General features: G+C 41.6%; 1 protein-coding gene across 1 annotated transcript in view; it reads left to right on the forward strand.

Moving 5' to 3' along the window:
• Window positions 1–2463: 2463 nt before the first annotated feature.
• Window positions 2464–21879, forward strand: part of RAB3C (RAB3C, member RAS oncogene family) — a 124152-nt gene continuing 104736 nt past the window's right edge. Inside the window, exons 1-2 of the mRNA XM_054055113.1 lie at window positions 2464–2585; window positions 12915–13142. Coding sequence (XP_053911088.1) covers window positions 2562–2585; window positions 12915–13142 — 252 coding nt within the window. The 5' untranslated portion in view covers window positions 2464–2561. The remainder of the gene's footprint in view (window positions 2586–12914; window positions 13143–21879) is intronic.

Raw genomic sequence — 21879 nt, forward strand, 5'->3', positions numbered from 1 at the left:
CAAAGAAACATAAAATTGTTTATGCAGAGACGCTGTTTACTTTAAATATTTTATCTCAAAAAAATAAGAAGATGATTCACTGCTTAGGACATACAACAATCTAAAAAGTAACCTTGGTTTGTGTTCTCCTGATAGTTCTCTGTATGGAGGTTTTAGGTGAGAGATAGCATAGAAACTGCAATGCAAAGATCAATGCCAAGATATGCAGCATCTCTGTCTTGGGATAAGCTTGGGAATCCAGTGTCTTTTAAGTCTTGTAATTCCTAATACAGTATCTGCAGTAAATCTCATTTAAAAGCATAATAGAATAATATATCCAGAGTATCTGCTTTCTAAATTCTATAATCAAAAGCTTCTCTAAATATTTTAATCCACTGTTTCAAAGATCTGTTTAGCTAAGATTTAAAATTACTTTCCAAAATGAGAATTGTTTTATGGAAAACTACATTTTAATGTATTCATGATTGTGTACTGTATTTATAATACTTTCTTAAAACGCTATACAACAATGCTTTGATAGGAGGAAGAATCTCTGTGTTTTTCCATAATTGCAATTGATAATGAATATAATGTGCCCTGTTTTCAGAGAGAAATGGATTGTTGCTTATGCACCTAAGCAATACCAAGAATAAAGCATAAAAACCCAAAATAACTCTTAGCATACTCATGCAGGCATGCAAACATACAGATGGTGTAAAATGTTAGGAAAGTTCATTATGTCTACATGCCCACATTGGCAGAACAAGCAACACCCAGTGTTTCATGCAGGAAAGAATCAGCTGCAAAAACACATGATGGCATACCTCACGTCTTTGAAACAAACCCTCCGCTTAATTTCTATTTTCTATATGATGCTATAGTCAGGTAGGTTTCCTGCCCAGGAAAGTGGTGAAGTCACCATCCCTGGAGGTGTTCAAAGAACGTGTAGACACATGTAGATATATCCCTTTGGGATACGCTTTAGTAGGCACGGTGGTGCTGGGATGACGGTTGGACTGGATGACCTTACAGGTGTTTTGCAAACTTAATGATTCCATGATTCGAACAAAAAACAGCACTGGGGACACATGGAGACTATGCAGTGCTTTTTCAGTGTTTCACTGTCACTCCCTCATGACAACTCAATAGCACCACCAAAACCGAGTGCCACCATCCAGAAGCAACCTGCCACATCCACATGGGGCTGCAGCCACCGCACAGCAGCATGGCCCGGTCCCTGCTGCTGTTCGTCACAGAATCATAGAATAGTTAGGGTTGGAAGGAACCCTAAAGACACCTAGTTCCAACCGCTCTGCCATGGGCAGGGACACTCCCCCACTGGCTCAGGCTGCACAAGGCCCCATCCAACCTGGACTTGAACGCCTCCAGGGATGGGGCAGCCACAGCTTCCCTGGTCAGCCTGTGCCAGTGCCTCACCATTCTCATGGTGAAGAAATTCTCGCTTACATCAAGCCTAAATCTGCCCCTTCCGGTTTATACCCGTTCCCCCTTGTCTTATCACCACAAGACTTTATTAATAATAAAGTCCCTCTCCAGCTTTCCTGTAGCCCCTTCAGGTACTGGAAGGTCACTAGAATATCTCGTAAGAGCCTTCTCTTCTCCAGGCTGAACAGGCTCAACTCTCTCAGCCTGTCCTCATAGGGAAGGTGCTCCAGCCCTCTGAGCATCTTTGTAGCCCTTCTCTGGACCTGTTCCAACGGTTCTATATCCTTCTTATGCTGGGGATTCCACAATGGACACAATACTCTGGGGGGGAGGGGGGGGGGCGGAGTGTGTGTGTGTCTCACAAGAGAGGAATAGAAGGGCAGAATCTCCTCCCTCGCCCTGCTGGCCACGCTGCTTTTGATGCAGCCCAGGGCACGGTTGGCCTTCTGGGCTGTGAGTGCACATTGCCGGCTCATGTCGAGCTTCTCATCACCCAGCACCCCCAAGTCCTCCTCTGCAGGGCTGCTCTCAAAGGACGGAGGAAATCCGAGCGGGGAAAGAAGGGCAATGGCATGTGGTGAAGTGGAGAAGTCACGGCACGTGTCGGGGCCGTTACCATACAAAAGAAGGGCACTAACCAGCAGCCGCCGAGCCCAAGAGCACTGGCCCTGCTGAGCCTCGGGGCCCGCTGCGGGGAACCAGAAGGGAGGCAGGACGGGCGGCACAACGCCACGGTACCGATGTCCGCCCGCCACCCACCACCGTTCCCGCTGCCCCGCACCGCTCCGCCAGCTCCGCCCCCGCTTTCTGCCCCAGCGCAAGCCAAGCACGCTGCGCACCCCGACGCTGCCCCGCCCCGCGGGGAGCTGGCGGCAACGCCGCTCTCGCCGCAGAGCATGCCGGGAGTTGTAGTCCTTTCCTCCCGCCCTAGCGCGGGTGAGAACAGGGGAGTGGGGAGGACAGAACTACAGCTCCCGAGGGCGCGCGGGAGCGAGGGGCGGGGCCGGGGGCGGGGCGGGGACAGCTCCGGTGCTGATCGCGACGCGGGTTTGTCGGCAGAGCCGGGCGGGCGGCGGCGGCGGCGGGCGAGCGCGAGTGAGCGGCGGCACTGCAAGAGGCGGGGGCCGTGCCCGGCCATGAGGCACGAAGCGCCTGTGCAGGTCGGTCCTCGGGCCGGCGCCCAGCGGGCGGAGCGGGAGCTGTTCTGCTTGGCAGCGGCGTAGCGGGGCTGCCGGGCCGGGCTCTGCCGCTGGAGGCCGGGGGCTGTCAGGGGGAAGTGAGTGAGAGGGAGTGAAGGGTACGGGGCGTGTGCGTGAGGGGCACGGGGGGGCGTGTGAGGCGCACAGGGGGTGGGAGGGGTACGGGGGGGTGTGTGTGAGGGGCATGGGGGGGGGGGGTGAAGGCTACAGTGAGTGTATGTGAGGGGCACGGGGGGGGTGAGGGGCACGGGGTGTGTGTGAGGGGCACGGGGGGTGTCAGGGACACGGGGTGTTTGTGTGCAATGGGGCTGAGGGTGTGAGGGTTACAGGGGGTGTGAGGAAACCCAAGTGTGTTTGAGGGGTCCAAGGTGTGAGAGAGGCTTGGAGGAATACATGAGGGGGCCAGGGTGTTTGAGGGACCTGGAGGGTGTCAGGTGACCTGGGTTGAGTAAGGGGTCCAGGTTGTGAGATGGGGCTAAGGGACTGTATGTGGTGACACGGGGTGGGTTGTGTCCCAGTGAGAGGGGTTCCTGGCAGGGGGCGAGTGGAGACCCCCGTCCCCACGCAGCATGGCTTCCCAGACTGGGGGGCAGCTGGAGTGGGAGGTGAGGCAGCATGCCCTTGCGCTGGCCACCATCCTGCCACCCTGACTGCAGGTAGGTTTTGGGTCACATTGAGGTGATCCGAACAGTCTTCTATAGATACTGCCCTTGGAGCATTGGTGGTGGCTCCCCTGGGAGGGGATGGATGTAAGTTGTTAGATGATGAGATCTAACGAGGGTCTTGCTGGATGAGCAGGAAGTTGGTACAATATCTCCACCTATTTGTGCAAGGAGTAGTTATCCGTCTGCAGCAGGGAGAAATGGCTCATGGCTAGAAGGAATAGCATCTTTTCAGCAGTTTTTATACATGGAAAATATAGCACCCCTGCCCTTGAGCACTGGAGGAACAAATGCTATACATGTGCAGGTTATGCAGACTTTTTAGCAGTTCCTAGGCTGTTGGTTTAAATGAGTTTACACTGGTGAACTGTACTTCAGTTATTAATTAGAACCTATTTCATAATCTCATGCAGGAACTCTGAAGACCCCAGACTATACATTCAAACACGCTACTGTTTCTTAATAGAATATTGGTCATATTGCCAGTGGATTGGTAACAACCAATCCTGCTTTTTTTTATACAATGCGAAAAGCACTTTTGTAGTTTGTGATTTAAGTTACAAACTGCAATTCTATTAGGTAATATTTTTCATGCTGGATACCAATTCTGACATTGGTAGTATTTAAACCTGGTCTGGATCCTTTTCAATATGCGTGGTCAAAAAGAAGCTTGAAATCCTGAGTTATACTTATAGACAGTTGGGTTTGTTTGACTTTTGACAGAAACTGATAATCTCATAAATCTTTTGCAGAGCAATTGTGCAGATGTCATATGCTGAAACCTTTCAACCAAAGAGGTGCACTAGAAATAATCCAGCCTTCAGGAAGAATGTCTTCCAGTTTTCTGATTGGAGAATAGGATTAGGATTAGGATTCCTTTTAAAATGCCCAGTTCTGCATGTTACATGCATGTGTTGGAAATGTTTATGTGATAGTTGTGATTTATTTACACATAGTTATTGAGATCCTGAAGTCATATTTAGTATGTGTTGGCTCTGAAGAGCATTTCCTTAAAAGCAGATTTCGCTAGTAAAACGTGACAGTTACAGATTGGTCACTATTGCATTTGACATTTTGGACACATGTTGAATTCACTGAGGTTGTTAAATATTTATGGAAACAAAATGGTGGGACAACATCAAAATAAAATCTAAAGGAAGTGTATATATATATATATATATAGACACACACATATGTATATATAATGTACTTGACACATATCAGAGAAGAGCTTCATTTTTTATATGATTATCAGTAGAAACAGAATTATTGTTAAATATAATCAAATAAAAGTGAACAGAAATAACAGCCTGAGTATAAAAAGAGATAGCAGAGAGCTATAAAAACCTGTACAAATGCTGTTTTTTCAAGGCTGGTGAGACGGGCAAACAGCGTCTATTTTTAAGTTGATCTCATCCCAAATTGTAATCACAAGCATCCGCATTTTTCCAAGATGTGAAAGTGCAGTCTTGCAAATGAGGTTTGATTTTTCACTTGTAGTTTCTCAGTATTTTTTTTCTGTCTTCTACTTACAGTGTTGCCAGCATACTCTAATACTATGAAATATTGCAGTAAACCAGTATTCTGTTGTGGATTCTGCTTAAGAATTTTCCAACATTAGGCTAGTAAGGTTGGTCGTTGTTCAAATGCGGTTTAGACCAGCTGAACTAATTGCTTGATTTATCTCTTTTAGCTATCTAATTTCCTATTACATGAAACAAATGTAGTTGCTGCTTGGCACACAACAGATTTATGGAGCAGTCTGTTACAGAGCTGCTCTCATCTTATTTCATCTCTGAACTGTAGAGAAACAGAAAGAGTGATCAAGTGTATGTCTTTCGATCCTGATAAAAACTACTCAAAGAAAGGTGTAAGCGTATTTTTTTTCATCAAGCAATAATTGAAAAAGTTAAAACATTTAAGCAGAATGAGAAAAAGGGCCTATGCAGTGTCACTGTCTTTCTTTATGAAATCTTGGTTTCAATCACAAGTTCCTTCCATTTCTCTGTAGACAAGAATGGCCAGCAATTATCAGAAAGACTGCCCAAATTATTCCTCTAGAGGAGTTACCGAGTGTAAAAGTTTGCTGTTATCATCTGCTGTATATAATTGGATGTGGATCAGAGATTGTGGGTGCTTTTAATTTTTCTGGCCATGTTTTCAAATAACAGATCTTAATAGTGGTTGTGGCCATGGAGGGGGCTTTGGTTTAGAGGTCAAAAGCAATGAACTGTTTTTTCTGTGAAACTTACAAGTCTTCATGGTTTTTGCATGTTCTTTCGAGAACCGATCTGAATTAGTTGAAGCATTTGAGTAATTAAGCAGGTTCCTCCAAGTACCACAAGTCTTTTGTGGTACTTTCAAATGTGAGGATTCAATGGGAAATTCTCAGCAATTCATGTACGGACTCACTTGCTTCAATTTTCTCTCCTTATCTAACAATAGAATGCAAAGTTTCAACATACATGCACTTTTCTAAAATAAAGAAGCAGGAATGTAGTTTGGGTTGCCTGTTCTTAGTGTTTATCAGAGCATATGGACGTTAATGGTGGCAGTTTGCAGAAAATGCTAGATCTCAAGGGAGCCTCTCTTTCACTTCTCAGGGCATCAAATCATTTCAAAGGTGATTGACACCGTAGAGGTGAAGGAAAACTAGGAAGCGGGAAGAATCTGTAAATAATCTGCATTGCCAAGGAAATAAGTGAGAACGTTTCTTCTTAGCTTTTCATGTCTGATTGTCACTGGCAATGGTTATGCCCAGACAAAATCTGTTTATGACAGACACATCCGAACACTATAGAGAATGGCAATAGCAAGCAAAAAAGGCTGCTTCTGGATATTTAAGAGGTTATTATAAAATTATGATGATAAAAAGTCAAATCAAACCTATTAAACCAAGGAGTTCATCTCTTATCACTCAGCAAAATTCTTAGATATGTCAGTATTAGTTCAAATTGGAAACACTGGAGTAGAAGAGCCTGACAAGCCACAGAGTCTACAGAACAAGTTATAGACTCCTTTTTGTTGACTGATCAAGCTGCATTCGGAGTTGGTGGTCCTCTTTCGGTCACTGCCCCTTTTTGGAAGTGCGTTGTGGAAGCTGTTCCCTTACTGGTTAGTTATTTTCTAACCTCCAGCTCAAAGGGACTCAGGGCTAGAGTTTATATTCACTTCTTAATGTCCAGTGTCTGCTCCAGTATACATCAGCATAAATAGTTCTCATTCCCTGACGTTCATGCTGGATTACTATCTAGAAAAACAAGCTCATGTTTTGCTCTTACACTTCTTAACACTCAGTTTTCATAACTGTGCTTGACGAGAATTGTTATTAAGGGCATTTCACCAGTGCCTTTGACAGTGGCATGAGTAATTTCACTCAGTGCTTGGTCTGATGCAGCTACTCTGGAAACTGAGACACTGCACGATCTGTGCTAGTTTAATAACCATGAGTGCTGCACTAAATAGGGCACATAGCAGAGGGCTGGAGCCATCTTGTCTTCATTCCCTTTCCTGTGCCCCAGTAAATATAAATTTATTTCTACTGGAGTGCCTGGTCTGATGCAACTCATGCTACCTCTGCTGATACGAATGAAGCAGAGCTTCTTTAAAATGTAGACTTTCACCTCTCTGTGTTTACTCGCTATTCTCCAATTTGGCATTTCAGTATGCTGCTTGTAATATAATTTTGCATTTCTAACAACATCTTCCAGGCTGGGTTATGATGTGCTTGCATATGTTCTTGAATCTAACCTCATAATACCTTGAAGCAGATAAGCTTCTCCTGCTGCTGCTGAGTATATTGGTTCATAAGCTATGCTCTGCATATGGCTGGCAATCCATAAATTCCAAATAAGTGGCTGGTGCATTGTCCACTGAAATGTGTAAAGTCTTATTAATTGGTCAGTTAAAAATTAGATGATAAGGATTTGTGAGGACTGGCTGGTCTGCATCTGTGGATACTGATATATTTCTTGAGAGCGCACCGGAAGTGAGAAAGGTTGAGCCACTTGCCCAAGATATATTAAAAAAAAAGGAGTCATAGAGTCATAGGATACCTCTGAAAGTGTTAGGAATGAAATCCCATCTCCAGATTATTGGTCAGGAATTTTACCTAGAAAGTCAGTTATTTCTTCATGACATGGGTTATATCTTCATAGTGGTCTTATCTAGAAGGATCTTGGTAGCATTTTGACTTCTCTGATGCTGGCATTTGGTCTGCACATTAAAGACACTTGCTGTGCATCCCACATACAGTCTGCTGAGTTACAAATATTGAATTTTCCCGTTGTACTCCATTGTTTCAATATCCGTTGGTTATGTTTGGCTGATTATATTTTACAGAAAGCAAAAAGATTGCTTCACGAAAAGTTGTGTGTGTGAAGAACTCTGTCTTTTTAGTAAAATAATGACTGAAGTCAGTTTCTTTTTTGAAAGGAATGGAAGTGTATATTTCTATACATTTCTGTATAAGGAAAGGAGGCGTTGCTCTTTGAAACAATTGTAAATTAGCTAATCAGGGTCTATCTATCCTTACTGTAGCTAGAAAGGAAGCATTTTCCTGGGTTTACTATCAGGCCCTTCCTTTAAGACGTGCCTGTTATTACAGTTTTTAAAAGAAAACAATATATTCGTGGAAGGCAGAAAGTCATGAACCTCTGTATTTTCAACCCTGGCTTTTCTTGCCTTTGGCTTCATATTTTCCAGAAGCAATTCATCCTGCATTAGGCATCCAGAGTGAGGTGCATATATAAGTGAAAAGTGAAGGGATGTGCAGGCTAGGGAGGTCATGGCATGCTGCTTTGCTTAAGTGTGAAAGCTGTTCAAATTAATTATGTTGAAAAATGAGGTCCTGTAAGGCCATAAAGAGTAACATAGACGAATGTTTTGTTATTACCATGACGGTGGCAGGTAAACGTGTACTTTTTCAGATGACCCTGCCCTGTTTTAACCTGACCTTTTGGGATTAAGGAAACAGCTGAACATGGGACCTTAAAAGTAACTGGGTTTGGTATAGAAAAATCTGCTTAATTATTAAACTCACCTATGCCTGCAAATAATCTACATTTAAGTCATTTAAAGATGTGCTGTAAGCAGGGAAGCATACAAAGCCATCTTTTCTTTTGTTCTTGGACCACATTCAAGCCAGGGACATAGCTTCTCCTGGTTTTGATAAGGAGCAGGCATCTGAGACCTCCTGACTATAGGTATTCTGACCATTAGATTTCTCAGTGGACTCTGACTCTGTCCTGTGTCATCTAGGGTAAAGCCTGAGACTGCTTTTGGTGCTAACATCCTGAATCTGAATAGGGACTCATTTTACAAAACCCCCAAGACTGCAGTATGCTAATGAAAATGGCCTTGTGCATTTTGTCTTCCATTTTATTAAGTAAGGACAAAATTTTACTGAAGAGAAGACTCGATATGTTTTGCTTAAAGGTGATGCTTGTTTAATATAACCACTTAATTAATTGAGAACTTTGTCAAAACAAAGGTAAGAGTTCCGCTTTCCTGGAAACAGAATATTATAACAATAGCACATTAGGCTTATTTATATGGTTCTCATCCATATTCATTGTATTTAAGTACAACTCTGAACATGGCATTTCTGGTGATTATTTCCAGCATCATTTCCAAAGGAGGAACAAAACATCAGCACTAATTTCTTCACATTTCCTCTCAAAATGCCTCCATAGCAGGGACAGGTCTTGTTCGGAGTGAATTGACACACTAATATGTCGGCAAGTGCACTACAGTGCATCCCACACTAACTTGAATGCAGCTCACATATAAGAAAGAAAAGCACTGCCGGCATATCACAAAGTTCAAAAGGACCGAGCATGCAGGGTACCCTTAGAGCGAGCAGAAAAACAGAGACTTCTTTAGAGTGTCATTTAGAGCAGGCACCTGATCAGGTGATGTGAATTGTTCTCTGAAGAATCTATCTCTGTGCTTGCTGCAAAGTTTCAGAAGTGAGTGCAAATCTTAGAACCTGTACTGAGTTTGATATTTCTTCACACTAGCGCAGGCACTAGAACTTTTCTAAAACTCATTTGGGTTTTGAACAGGAGAAAAGGTCACTATCAGTAGTCAAGGGAGACTGGCTCTGTAGGCTAAAATTAGTCTCTCCGAATAGTTTGAATTATTATCAATACGTCAGTAATCATTAGCGATATTGACAGCAAGATCAAGTGTACCCTCAGCAAGTTTGCAGATGACACTAAGCTGAGTGGTGCAGTTGCCACACCGGGAGCACAGGATGTCATCCAGAGGGACCTGGAGAAGTGGGCCTGTGTGAACCTTATGAGGTTCAACAAGGCCAAGTGCAAAGTCCTACATGTGGGTTGGGACAATTCCCGGGTTCAGTACAGGATGGGGGATGATGTGATGAGAGCAGCCCTGCAGAGAAGGACTTGGAGGTGCTGGGTGATAAGAAGCTCAACATGAGCTGGCAGTGTGCACTCGCAGCCCAGAAGGCCAACCATATCCTGGTTGGATCATCCTGGTTGGAGCATCAAAAGAAGCGTGGCCAGCAGGTCAAGGGAGGGGGTTCTGCCCCTCTATTCCTCTATTCCTTTCTTGTGAGACCTCATCTGGAATATTGTGTCCAGTTCTGGAATCCCCAACATAAGAAGGATATAGAACTGTTGGAACAGGTCCAGAGGAGGCTACAAAGATGATTGGAGGGCTGGAGCACCTCTGCTATGAGGACAGGCTGAGAGAGTTGGGCTTGTTCAGCCTGGAGAAGAGAAGGCTCCGAGAAGATCTTACAGCAGCCTTCCAGTACCTGAAGGGGGCCTACAAGAAAGCTGGGGAGGGACTGTTTACAAATGCTTGTAGTGATAGGGCTATGGGTAGTGGGTATAAACTCGAGAGAGGCAGATTTAAACTAGATGTAAGGAAGAATTTCCTCACTATGAGAGTGGTGATGCACTGGAACACGTTGCCAGGGAAGCTGTGGCTGCCCCATCCCTGGAGGCCTTCAAGGCCAGGTTGGATGGGCCTTGGGCAGCCTGAGCCAGTGGGAGGTGTCCTTGCTCACGGCAGGGAGGTTGGAACTAGATGATCTTTAAGGTCCTTTCCAACCCAGACTGTTCTATGATTCTGTGATTATCTCATGATTCTGAAAGTGAGAGGTAGAGAAATTATTCCTTTGCTATGTCTTTCCTCTGCCTTCTGCATACTGTAATAAGCAGACATACTCCTACCCCTGAAATAAAATCTGGCTGCAATTCTTTGTTCAACTTGCCTCTAATTCTGCCTCAAATAACAGATCTTTAAAGTTCAAGGCACAGTGAAGATGTTGGGGTTTATTTTTATATTTTGTTTTAAGAACTTTTAAGAAAACTACTGCATGGGTAAATTTATTTAGAGGAGCACTGAGATTTCTTTGTGGGGAAAGTCTGTGTTTAAAACCATTCACAGGAAATACATTCTTACTCAGGGAGGCTACATAATTTACAAATTTTAGCAAGACTGTTATTAGAATCCATGTTTCCCGATTCCTCTGCCCACTGAGTCATACAGTTCCTGAAGTGTTAAGAATTAAAGTATAAATTAAAGGATGAATTGTAAGGCATATAGGACTGGGGACAGCAAATGCAATGAAACTTTTTTTTTTTTTAATTTTTTAAACATTTAGTGAGTTGAAGAAGCTATATGGAAGATTTCCTGGGAGGTAAAATAAGTAAAGATGATAATAATAATAACAACAACAATAACAACAACAACAATAATAAATTTATTATTATTATTATTATTATTATTATTATTATTATTATTATTTCTTCTTGAAGTGGTAACCACTGGTTTCAGCTGCTGCATTACAGAGGGGAGCCAGAAGGGCAGTGGAAAGGGCTGATGGGGAAACTGTACAGGTCACACACTGGCATGCCCAGTCACTAGACAGTCTTTTGTCTGCTGCACTTCATTGACTCATTTTTGCAGACTGCACACAACATCAACATACTCTTTGCTACTTCATAGCCACTTGTGATTAGACTGGTATAAACAGCATTTGATTTTCTTTTTCTCACATTTGAAGCAAAATATCCGCAAATAGTTTTATAGTAATAGAAAGTAGTGAAGGTGGACAGGATTTGTTTCAGTCTTTTGCTATAAAAATCGGAAATATGAAAGATAAGTGATGTGTATGCTTGGTAGCATTTAGGAGTTTGTTCTAAAATGTATTTGTTGCCTACCTGTGAAAGAAGTGAATAATTATTAAGGCCAATGCAAAAGCTCAGGATGCAAACACATAGGTACTGAAGACTATATTTAATCAAAACTTTAGTCACTATGAAACAAAAGGATAATTCTGAAATCAAACATTCCCTACTGCATGATTTATGAAATATAAATCTTACGCTGAATTCATGTCAAAAGCTGCTTCCATTGCCTCCTGTAGGGCTTTTTGTCCTTACTTCTATGTGCCTCTTCAGTAGCTTAAAGAAGGTGGCCTAGTGTTACTTGTATTATGAGACAGCAGAGCTCAGAAAATTTATGCAGTTACTGAAATTCTGCTGAGAAGGTGGGCTAGCGTGCAGCCTTCACTCTGGTTCCAGCTGTCCTCTCTGATTGCCCAAATTCACTCTAAGATATCTAACTTAGAAAGCTTTGATGTGAGCTATTTTTCCATTAACCTTTCTGTTACAATACAAAGTGTGTCTTTCTGTCTGCAATCAGTGTGCAAAATTGTTGCTTTCAATATTGCCAAAATCCTGCCGGGCTCACAAATTACTTAAGATTTTTTCTTAAAAAGCATATGAGGTCAAACACTACCTAGTTCCAAATTCTTTATTTTTGCCATCTGTTTTTTGAGCATCTCAGGTAGAATTTTGTTCAGGTTTCAAGTTATTCTCTGCAACTCTCCTGAAAACCAAAAGTGTAATTTGTAAAGGGAATCCATGATCTTTGAAGTCCCTAGAGCAAAATAAGCGTGCTGTTTAGCAGTTACTTTGTAATCTGTGCTTATTCAGGATTTATATGGATTAGGAATTGTATTTTAAGGACTAAAATATGAAAACATTGACAACTGACACAGTGATATTGCATTAACTGTGTAAATTACAGAAGTATAGAATAGACTTGAACTAGAAAAAATAAAGACCATATTTCAGAAGTATGATAATGGTATGATAACTGAAAACTAGTAAAGCCAAAATGCTTTGGATAAGGTTATAGTCATTACAAAAGACAGCAGCTTATTTACAGTAAATAAATGGATCGGGAATTTTATCAGATGTAAAACACATTAAACTTTCATTTGGAAATGTACCTCCTATGCCATAATGAAGTATTGATCTTTTATTTCCTTCTCATGTAAGTGAAGCTTCTTTGTCTTTATTTTCACTGTCTATTTAATTAATCACGACTTCTGAAGGTAGATCTTTCCAGGAAAGTTCTTGAATATATCATTGAATTTTTTTTTTTGTACCTTGTTATTTACATCCTCTTTTGCAACTGGAGCTATTATTAAGGAAACAAGACTCATTAAGAAAAAAAAATTAATGTCTGTGAACATCTTGAGTTCATTCATGTCTGGTATCAAAAACTCCAATAAAATCTGTATGTTTCCAGTTTTATATGATACAAGAGACAATAAACTATTTCTTTTTATTTCAAATTACAGATGGCATCTGCTCAAGATTCCAGATATGGCCAGAAAGATACATCTGACCAGAACTTTGATTACATGTTCAAACTGCTCATTATTGGCAACAGCAGTGTTGGGAAAACCTCCTTTTTGTTCCGATATGCTGATGATTCCTTTACATCTGCCTTTGTAAGCACAGTTGGGATCGATTTCAAAGTAAAAACGGTTTTCAAAAATGAAAAAAGAATTAAGCTACAGATTTGGGTAAGCCAAAAATAATAATTCTATGAACTAAGCAAGCAGTAGCAGTTTGATAAATAGCATTTAAGCTACTATAGGTTTGCACAGATTGTCATAAACTTTATATATATATTTGCATATGTATTTATGTATATGTGGCATAGTAATTAAAAACAATTACATTATTTCCTGCTTATTTTTCTATCTTGAATAATGGAGTATTGACAGTATTTTTAATGTACTGAAGTACAGCAGAGCATATATTGTGAATCCAGTTCCATTAAGAAATAACAGTTTGACACATTGATATCTTTGCAGTGAGGTATAAACAACTGTGCAATATATAGGCTATTCAAAGTGATGTATGTTATTAAAGTGTACCTCAGAATACCAGTTAGTATCTGGTTTCTTCACACAAAAGTTATAAATTCATGTAGGAACTATCACAGTGGATACAGAACAGGTCTTTTCCATCTTCCTTGGGTGCTTGAAGATTTTGAGCAATGTTTCCTTTGTGAGAAACTCAAAACAGCATTATTAACTAAGATTTTCTTTTTTTGTGCATGAATACAAGTAATCTAAAAATTTAATTACTCATGGGAAGCCATTAAATCTCAGGAAACGTTGAATCAAATATCACAGTTCATCTAACATGTTTTGAACAGCAGACAAATTTAGTATCTTCTTAATGTTGCACAAAGATGTATTTCCCAGAGTTTCCCAGGCTATATCTCATTAATGTCTTTCTAGGTATGCTTCAGCCCTTGATATCTCAAATCATTTGTTGTTCTAAGTCCTCTGGAACCAGAACACAGACTCTTTTCCTCTCAACTTCACTACATTTTAAGCTTAGATTCTTGATTAAATAGGAGTGTGACAGTATACTAGGGAACTGAATGTTATGTGCATGCTTTCACTTCAATAACTTGCTGGTTTCATTGTAATACTAAAATGTTGGCCATGAGGTGGCAATTCACATTGACATTACCTTATTATTTTTCAGAATGGAGCAATAAAATTGTGTTCAAATTATAGTCTTTACATAGTTCTTCTTTTAATCATCATGTATCCTCTACAATAGATTTTATTGTCCATGTTGCTTCTCACAAAAGCAGCAATGTTAGTTTACAGTGTTGTCTTAATGTGATTAGGTTGACACCAGTGTATTTCTCATAATGCCTCTCCACAGCAGACTACAAATATGTGCTTGGCTCAAAGCAGTCCATTAATCTAAGTGTGTTTAGGACTGCCGATAGCATAGAGAGGATGTAGCAGCTGTATTCTTGCCAGCCGGAATGAACTTGCCAGCAAAAAAGGCATTTGGTTGTTCTTTGCATGGCAGTAACATGCAGAGTCTTAACGGACTCTGACAGTCCTCGCCTGAAAATACTTGCAGTTGAAATAAGTGAAACAAACAATAAGCTCCATGTCCTGTAGGGAAGAGGAAACAGAGCCTTGGAGCATGGAAGAGACCTTCCTAAGTCACCAAGCAGGACAAAGAATTAGATACAGGACTTCAGATCTTATTTTATGCTAGAGCTTTTTTACCCTTGCCAGTGCTGCGTCTTTGTTAGGTATTTGGTTTGGGGTTTTGTTTGGGTTTTTTTTTGCAGTAAAATTTTAATGCCAGTTCTTAAAAGGCCTTTTTATTGCCAGATTGACTCAAAAGAGCTCACTGTTGCTGATTGCACTTTTTAGATGGAGTATTCTGCATTGGAGCATTTTGTTGCAGTTATGCTTGCTAGTAAATCTGTTGACTGTTCCACCTCTGAGACCTTAAATAAAACCAGTTCAGAACCTGAGAAAGGCATTCTAGTGCACAAAATCTAAAACAGAGCACTGTTACCCCATCTAGTAAGCTATATCAACTACCATATTTTTTTAATATGCAGTATCTGCATATGGAACATCTGGTTCTGGTTCAATTCCATTCCTTTCCACTCAATTCCATTCATTTTATTACTTTTGATTATGCAAATGTCTTTCTAAAATGAATAGTACTCCTGAAATATCAATTTCCATTTCAAACTGCATTTATGAAAGGCCATTTATGTTAGATAAAATATAACACTGAATGAATTATAGTGTGATTTGATGTTAATTCCGAGTAGAAAAATGCTTAAGGTTTTATCACTTCCTTCGAAATCACTAGCAAAATATCTGGTGACATTGCGATAAATTATATTCAGCCTGTATGAAAAAAAAAAAAAAATTCTGAAAAATCTCACAAATTTGAATAGTCAGGAGAAACAGGAAATGCAACTTTAAAATGTGTTCTGAATGACAACATCAGAACTGATTACTTTGCCATGCTCTGCACTGAAGAAACACATGGAATAACACTGATCTGCTGTCCTTGCCTGGCAGTAGGATGCAGAAATGTATAAATAGTAATGCTGCTAAGCCACTAAAACTCCCTAGCTACAGACGCAGTCAATCCAACGTGTCCTATTACAATTTGGTACATGTTATTCTTGGGTACATATTTAAACTTACTGTTTAATAACACTTTCAGCATGATACTTTGTGTTTCTCTTGAAGCATATTGGAGATTGAAATACTGATTTCTTCAGAATAAGATTCTCATATTCTTACCAGTGAAGGGTGTGAGTTTGTTTGAAAGTCAGCACAGGCACTTATTCTGGGATTCAAAGGACGTGAATTAAATGGTCTTCTTTCATTGTTCAAGTCAGGGAGGATGCAGCTTTTGCTGGTACTTACTGTTGTAACTTTTTCATATGATTAGAAAGATTCTACTGGAAACACTAATATTGAAATCATGCTTGACTGATTTGATAGCCTTCTATGATGACATAACTGGCTGGGTAGATGGTGAGAGAGCAGTGGATGTTGTCTACTCGACTTCAGCAAGGCTTTTGTCAATCTCCCATAACATCTTCACAGGTAAGCTTAGGAAGTGTGGGCTAGATGACTGGACAGTGAGGTGGGTTGAGAACCGGCTCGATGGCAGAGCTCAGAGGGTTGTGGTTAGCAGCAGAGTCTGTGGCCAGTAGTGTTCCCCAGAGGTCAGGACTAGGCCCACGCTTGCTCTACATATTAATCGGTGACCTAGGTGAGGGGACAGAATGCACCTTCAGTGAGTTTGCTAATGATACAAAACTGGGAGGAGTGGCTGACAGACTAGAAAGCTGTGATGTCATTCAGCAAGCCTGGACAGGCTGGAAAGTTAGGCAGAGAGCAACTCAATAGAGTTCTATAAAGATAATTGTAGAGTTCTGCACCTTGGGAGGAGTAACCCCCTGCACCAGTACAGGTTAGGGGTTGACCTGCTGGAAAGCAGCCCTTTGGAGGAAGACCTGGGAGTCCTGATGCACAAGTTAACCATGAGCCAGCATTGTGCACTTGTGGCCAAGAAGGCCAATGGTATCCTGTAGTGCATTAAGAAAACCGTGGCCAGCAGGTTGATGGAGATTATCCTTCACCCCTGTTCTGCCCTAGTGAGGCCACATCTGGAGTACTGCGTGCAGTTCTGGGCTCCCCAGTCAAGAAAGACAAGGAAGTACTGGACAGGGTCCAGCGGAAGGTCATGAAGATGATCAGGAGACCACAGCGTGTCCCTTATGAGGAAAAGCTGAGAGACCTGGCTCTGCTTAGCCTGGAGTAGAGAAGACTGAGACGGGACCTTATCAATATTTATAAATATCAGGAGGATGGGGCCAAATTCTTTTTAATGATGCCCAACAACAGGACGAGAGGCAATGGGCACAAACAAAGGGGACAACTGTAACAAAGGATGAGGACAAGGCTGAGGTACTTAATGCCTTCTTTGCCTCAGTCTTTAGTAGTAAGGAAAGTTGTTCCCTGTGTGTACATACCTAGGAGTTAGAGGAGCAGAACAGAGCTCCCATGTTCCCAGAGGAGGTGGTTAGAGACTTACTTGCCCAATTAGATACCCACAAGTCTATGGGGCCGGATGGGATCCATCCGAAAATATTGAGGGAGCTGGTGTATGTGCTTGCCAAACCCCTTTCCATCATCTTCCAGCAGTCCTGGCTGACTGGGGAAGTTGAGCTTGACTGAAGGCTGGCTGATGTTATACCCATCTACAAGAAGGGTCGGAGGGAGGACCCAGGAAACTATAGGCCTGTCAGTCTGACCTCAGTGCTGGGAAAAGTCATGGAACAGGTGATCTTGAGTGCTATCATGAAGCACATGCAAGAGAACCGCGTGATCAGGCCCAGTCAACACGGGTTCACGAAAGGCAGGTCTTGCCAAACTAACCTGATCACCTTCTATGACAAAGTGACCTGCCTACTGGATAAAGGGAAGGCTGTGGATGTGGTCTTGGACTTCAGTAAAGCCTTTGACACAGTTTCTCATAGCATTCTGCTTAGGAAACTGTCTGCCTCTGGCCTGGACAGGCACATGTTCTCCTGGGTGAAAAACTGGTTGGATGGTCGGGTACAAATACAGAGATAATTCCAGCTGGAGGCCAGTCACAAGTGTTGTCCCCAGGGCTCAGTGCTGGGTCCAGCTCTGTTCAATGTCTTTATCAATGACCTGGAGGAGGGGATCGAATGCACGCTAAGTAGGTTTGTGGACAACATTAAGCTGGAAGCGTTGATCTGCTGGAGGACAGGGAGGCTCTGCAAAGGGATCTGGACAGACTGGACCACTGGGCTGGGACCAGTGGCATGAGGTTTAACAAGGTCAGATGCCGGGTCCTGCACTTGTGGCATAACAACCCTATGCAGTGCTACAGTCTAGGGAAGAGTGGCTGGAGAGCTGCCTGGAGGAGAAGGACCTGGGGGTGTTGGTTGACAGCCAACTGACCATGAGCCAGCAGTGTGCCTAGGTGGCCAAGAAGGCCAATGGCATCTTGGCTTGTATCAGAAACAGCATGACCAGCAGGTCCAGAGAGGTTATTCTGCCCCTGTACTTGGCTCTGGTGAGACCGCACCTTGAATACTGTGTTCAGTTCTGGTCCCCTCACTCCAAGAAGGATGTTGATGCTCTGGAGCATGTCCAGAGAAGAGCAGTGGAGCTGATGAAGGGGCTGGAGAAAAAGTTCTAAGAGGAGCGGCTGAGAGAGCTGGGGTTGTTTAATCTGGAGAAGAGGAGGCTGAGGGGAGACCTCATTGCTCTCTACAACTACCTGAAAGAAGGTTGTGGAGAGGAGGGAGCTGGCCTCTTCTCCCAAGTGACAGGGGACAGCACAAGGGGGAATAGCCTGAAGCTCTGCCAGGGGAGGTTCAGGCTGGACATCAGAAAAAAAAAAAATTTCACAGAAAGGGTCATTGGGCACTGGCAGAGGCTGCCCAGGGAGGTGGTGGTCACCATTGCTGGAGGTATTTTAAAGACAGGTGGATGAGATGCTCAGGGGCGTGGTTTAGTGGTTGATAGGAATGGTTGGACTCGATGATCCTGGAGGTCATCGAATGATTCTGTTCTGTGAAACTAGGACACAGGAAGTTCTGCCTGAACATGAGGAAAAACTTTACTGTGAGGATAACAGAGCACTGGAACAGGCTGCCCAGGGATGTTGTAGAATCTCATTCTCTAGAGATAATGAAAACCTGCCTGGATATGCTCCTGCGCAACTTGTAGTTAGACCCACTTTAGCAGGGAGGGTGGGCTAGGTGGTCTCCAGAAGTCCCTTCCAACCCCTACCATTCAGTGATTTGTTTGCTTTTTTGCCTTATAAGCCAAACACCTTATTTTCTCAGTATTTCTTAACGGAATTGAGAGAAGTTCAGAGTTATATTCATTAGCGATAGCATGTTACCTTGCCATAGGACCACCAGCTGGCCCTGAAATTTTATTTCACAGCAAGTTATAATGTGACAAACCTGGTATGTACACTATGAAAACAGCATTTTAACAGGTATTTTTACCTTTTAGAGGAGACAAATCCTTTAACAAGTTTTTTTTACCTAAAAAGGTATTAATGTCTCAACAGAAACTATAAGGAAAGAAATTGTGTCTGTATGCAGTGTGTATGTCAATAGGATGAAAGTCCATCAGAGGGCTTTAGGATGTTTTACAATGTCAAATAATAAACAGTAATACATTTTTCCTCCATTTGATTTGAGCTAGTGATATAAAAGGAGTGGGACTGAAAGGCTGTAAGATTCTTTCTATTTCAAACTATTAGATTCCACGTTGTGTTGAATTAAAACTATGGCTTGTCAATACTAATTCTGACAAAAATACATCCGAAGAAAATTATTAAAAGCTCAGAGGTGCAAATCAGGAAATTAAGTTTAACTTGTAAATCTATCACTGTATTCACTGTATAGATCACTACATCTGTACTAGTAAATTAAACACACCAAGACTGTCCTTTGGCACTGAGTCCAGCTGGCATGAAATAACTTTTATCTATAAGTTTAAACTCTGGGATCCCAGTCTCTGAAAGAGGATGGACGTATCCAGATTTTGTACTGGAAGAAGTGTCTGTCCTGTGCTTGTCCTGAGTCTTGAACCTTGCCAAGGGCTGTTTGGCAAAGTGCTAGCAAGCTTGCATCAAAACTGTGCCAGAAAACATGCTGGCAGTTTCACAGTGCAGACGAATTCTGTAGCCTGGATATGCTCTCTGTCACAACTTAATTTTCTGTTTCAGCCAAGGCCTGAAAGGGCAGCAGTTCCACCCTGTCTTGCGTTAGGCTGACCTCTCTGTGGTGATAAGCAATGCAATGTGTTCACAAATGTTGTTCTGTCAGGAGGCTCTAAAGGTACCATTCCTGGTAAAAGATGGTTCTTGAGGAACGTAGTTGTGGCCAGAACACAAATTCTTTCTGGTCTTCCCCTGTTAGCTTAAACAAGATGAAGTTCTGGGCAGCTTTTGTTTTAGTTTATGCCATCCTCCAAAAAGTGAATGTTATCTCAGTTGTGGTTGGATATCGTTAGCCTAAAATATTCCCTTTCTTCTCATTTGCTTATTTCTACACCATACATATCTTTGAAGAGCCATGAATAATATTTACCTGAAAGCTTTAGAGTAGGATCCTGGTTTGATACTGCTGTATTATTTCATGTAGTGCTTTTTACGTCTTCATAGAGAGCTCTTCTACTTATACGCAAGTCATATTTGGATTTTATTTCTTAGAAATACTGATATTCATTAATCATTACTTTTCCATAATTGTTTTTTTCCCTACTATTTTTTGTAGCATCTGCAGTGTTCAACAACAGATATTAAAGATTTGCACAGCCAAGGGAAAGCCCAGTATTATAGTACAGGCAGGACTAGTGTGTTAAGATCTCAGTCATAGAAAAACCAGGAGTTTTATGAGACAGGGCGCCATAAATGGTGTAAAATTTAGAAACAGTTGCAGATTATTAATGGGATGGCTTCTATTATTTCTTTACAAATCACACTGCCAAAGTGGTAACAGTTATGATACTGCAGTCCTTTACTGGAAAACACAAACCTGAAATCTATAATGCTCTTTACAAGAAATGCTACCTTGGGACCTATTCTGAGTGTAAAATATAGATGCATCTGTTATAAACAATACACATCTTATAAAATGTCATGACATATTTCTTGTATAGAACCAGGGCCCAGTCTTCAGTGCCAAAGATCTTGGCAATGTACTCTGTTCAGATTGACTTCAGTGCAAAGAGCACATGCTGTACACTTTGTGAGACCAGTACTTTTAAAATGTACATTTTTTTTAAAAATATAGCACTGCCTATTCAAATATTGATATGACATTATTATTATTTTATTGCTATAAAAATCACAGGTCTTTCAAATGTTGGCTCTAAACCTAACTCAAAAAAAAGGATAGTGCCTCTCACTTCAGCACCCTAGCTGGAGAACCCTGTGGCCTGATCCAGTGTTCTTGAACTCATGAACACCAAAGTAGTTGCGAAATCTTGGCCTCAGATAGTTTGAAGAGTAAACTTGAGGGAAATGTCAGTCCTGCAACTGCAACTAGCATTAATTTCCACTGTTTTTATGAATATTCCAATTGTTTTGTGAAAGTCTTCTGTAATATTAGGTCAAAGATTTTACTCTTTAACAAAGTTCTGTGCTTTACGAAACTTTCCATTGCCTACTTCAACAATTTTGCTATATAGCTTTTCTTGCAGCATAGAAATCAGGTCCCTGTAACCAGCTTAGCACTACATACATCATAGCTAGCCTTGACATATTCTTTGACAAAGACTCCTGTTATCAGTAAAATGATATGTCTGTATTCAAAGGCAAAGATTAATTGGAAAGAGAAGGTGGCATTTAGCATAATTAAAATTCTAAATAAGGCTTAGCTCTCTGTTTAAATGGAAATTTTCATGGGGATTCTTTAAGGGAAACTGAGCTATTTTAAGACACTTGCTAGAACAATTTTCTGTAGTATATATTCATCAGTTTTCTTCATCGGACTCCTGGGAAATGCATCCTGCTGTTGTTTAGTCCAACAAATCATCATCCTGCCAGACCTAAAGTAATTGCATCTTCCCCTAATCGGTGACCAGCCGGTCTGGTATAGCATTTTTTAAAGCTGCCTTTGCCTTCCACATCATGATCTGCAAGGCACCAGCTTTTCCCACGTAGGGAAATGTACTAGTGGAAGAAATGTTATAGGCCAGCACTTACATGCATGCAGGCACCATATTGATGCTACATAGACTTCTTAAAAAATTCATTATGAGAAAGGGGAAGGGAAGATGGAAAAATCTTTCATACATGCATACCTGAATAGGTTGCAGGTTGTGCTTGAAGTGAGGAGTCAGGGTGGGAAAGAAAAAGGGAATGGAATGATTTTGCTATGATAAGGGTCTGAAGCAAGAA

The sequence above is a fragment of the Cuculus canorus genome, chromosome Z, assembly GCF_017976375.1.
Source record: "Cuculus canorus isolate bCucCan1 chromosome Z, bCucCan1.pri, whole genome shotgun sequence".
Lineage (NCBI taxonomy): Eukaryota > Metazoa > Chordata > Aves > Cuculiformes > Cuculidae > Cuculus > Cuculus canorus.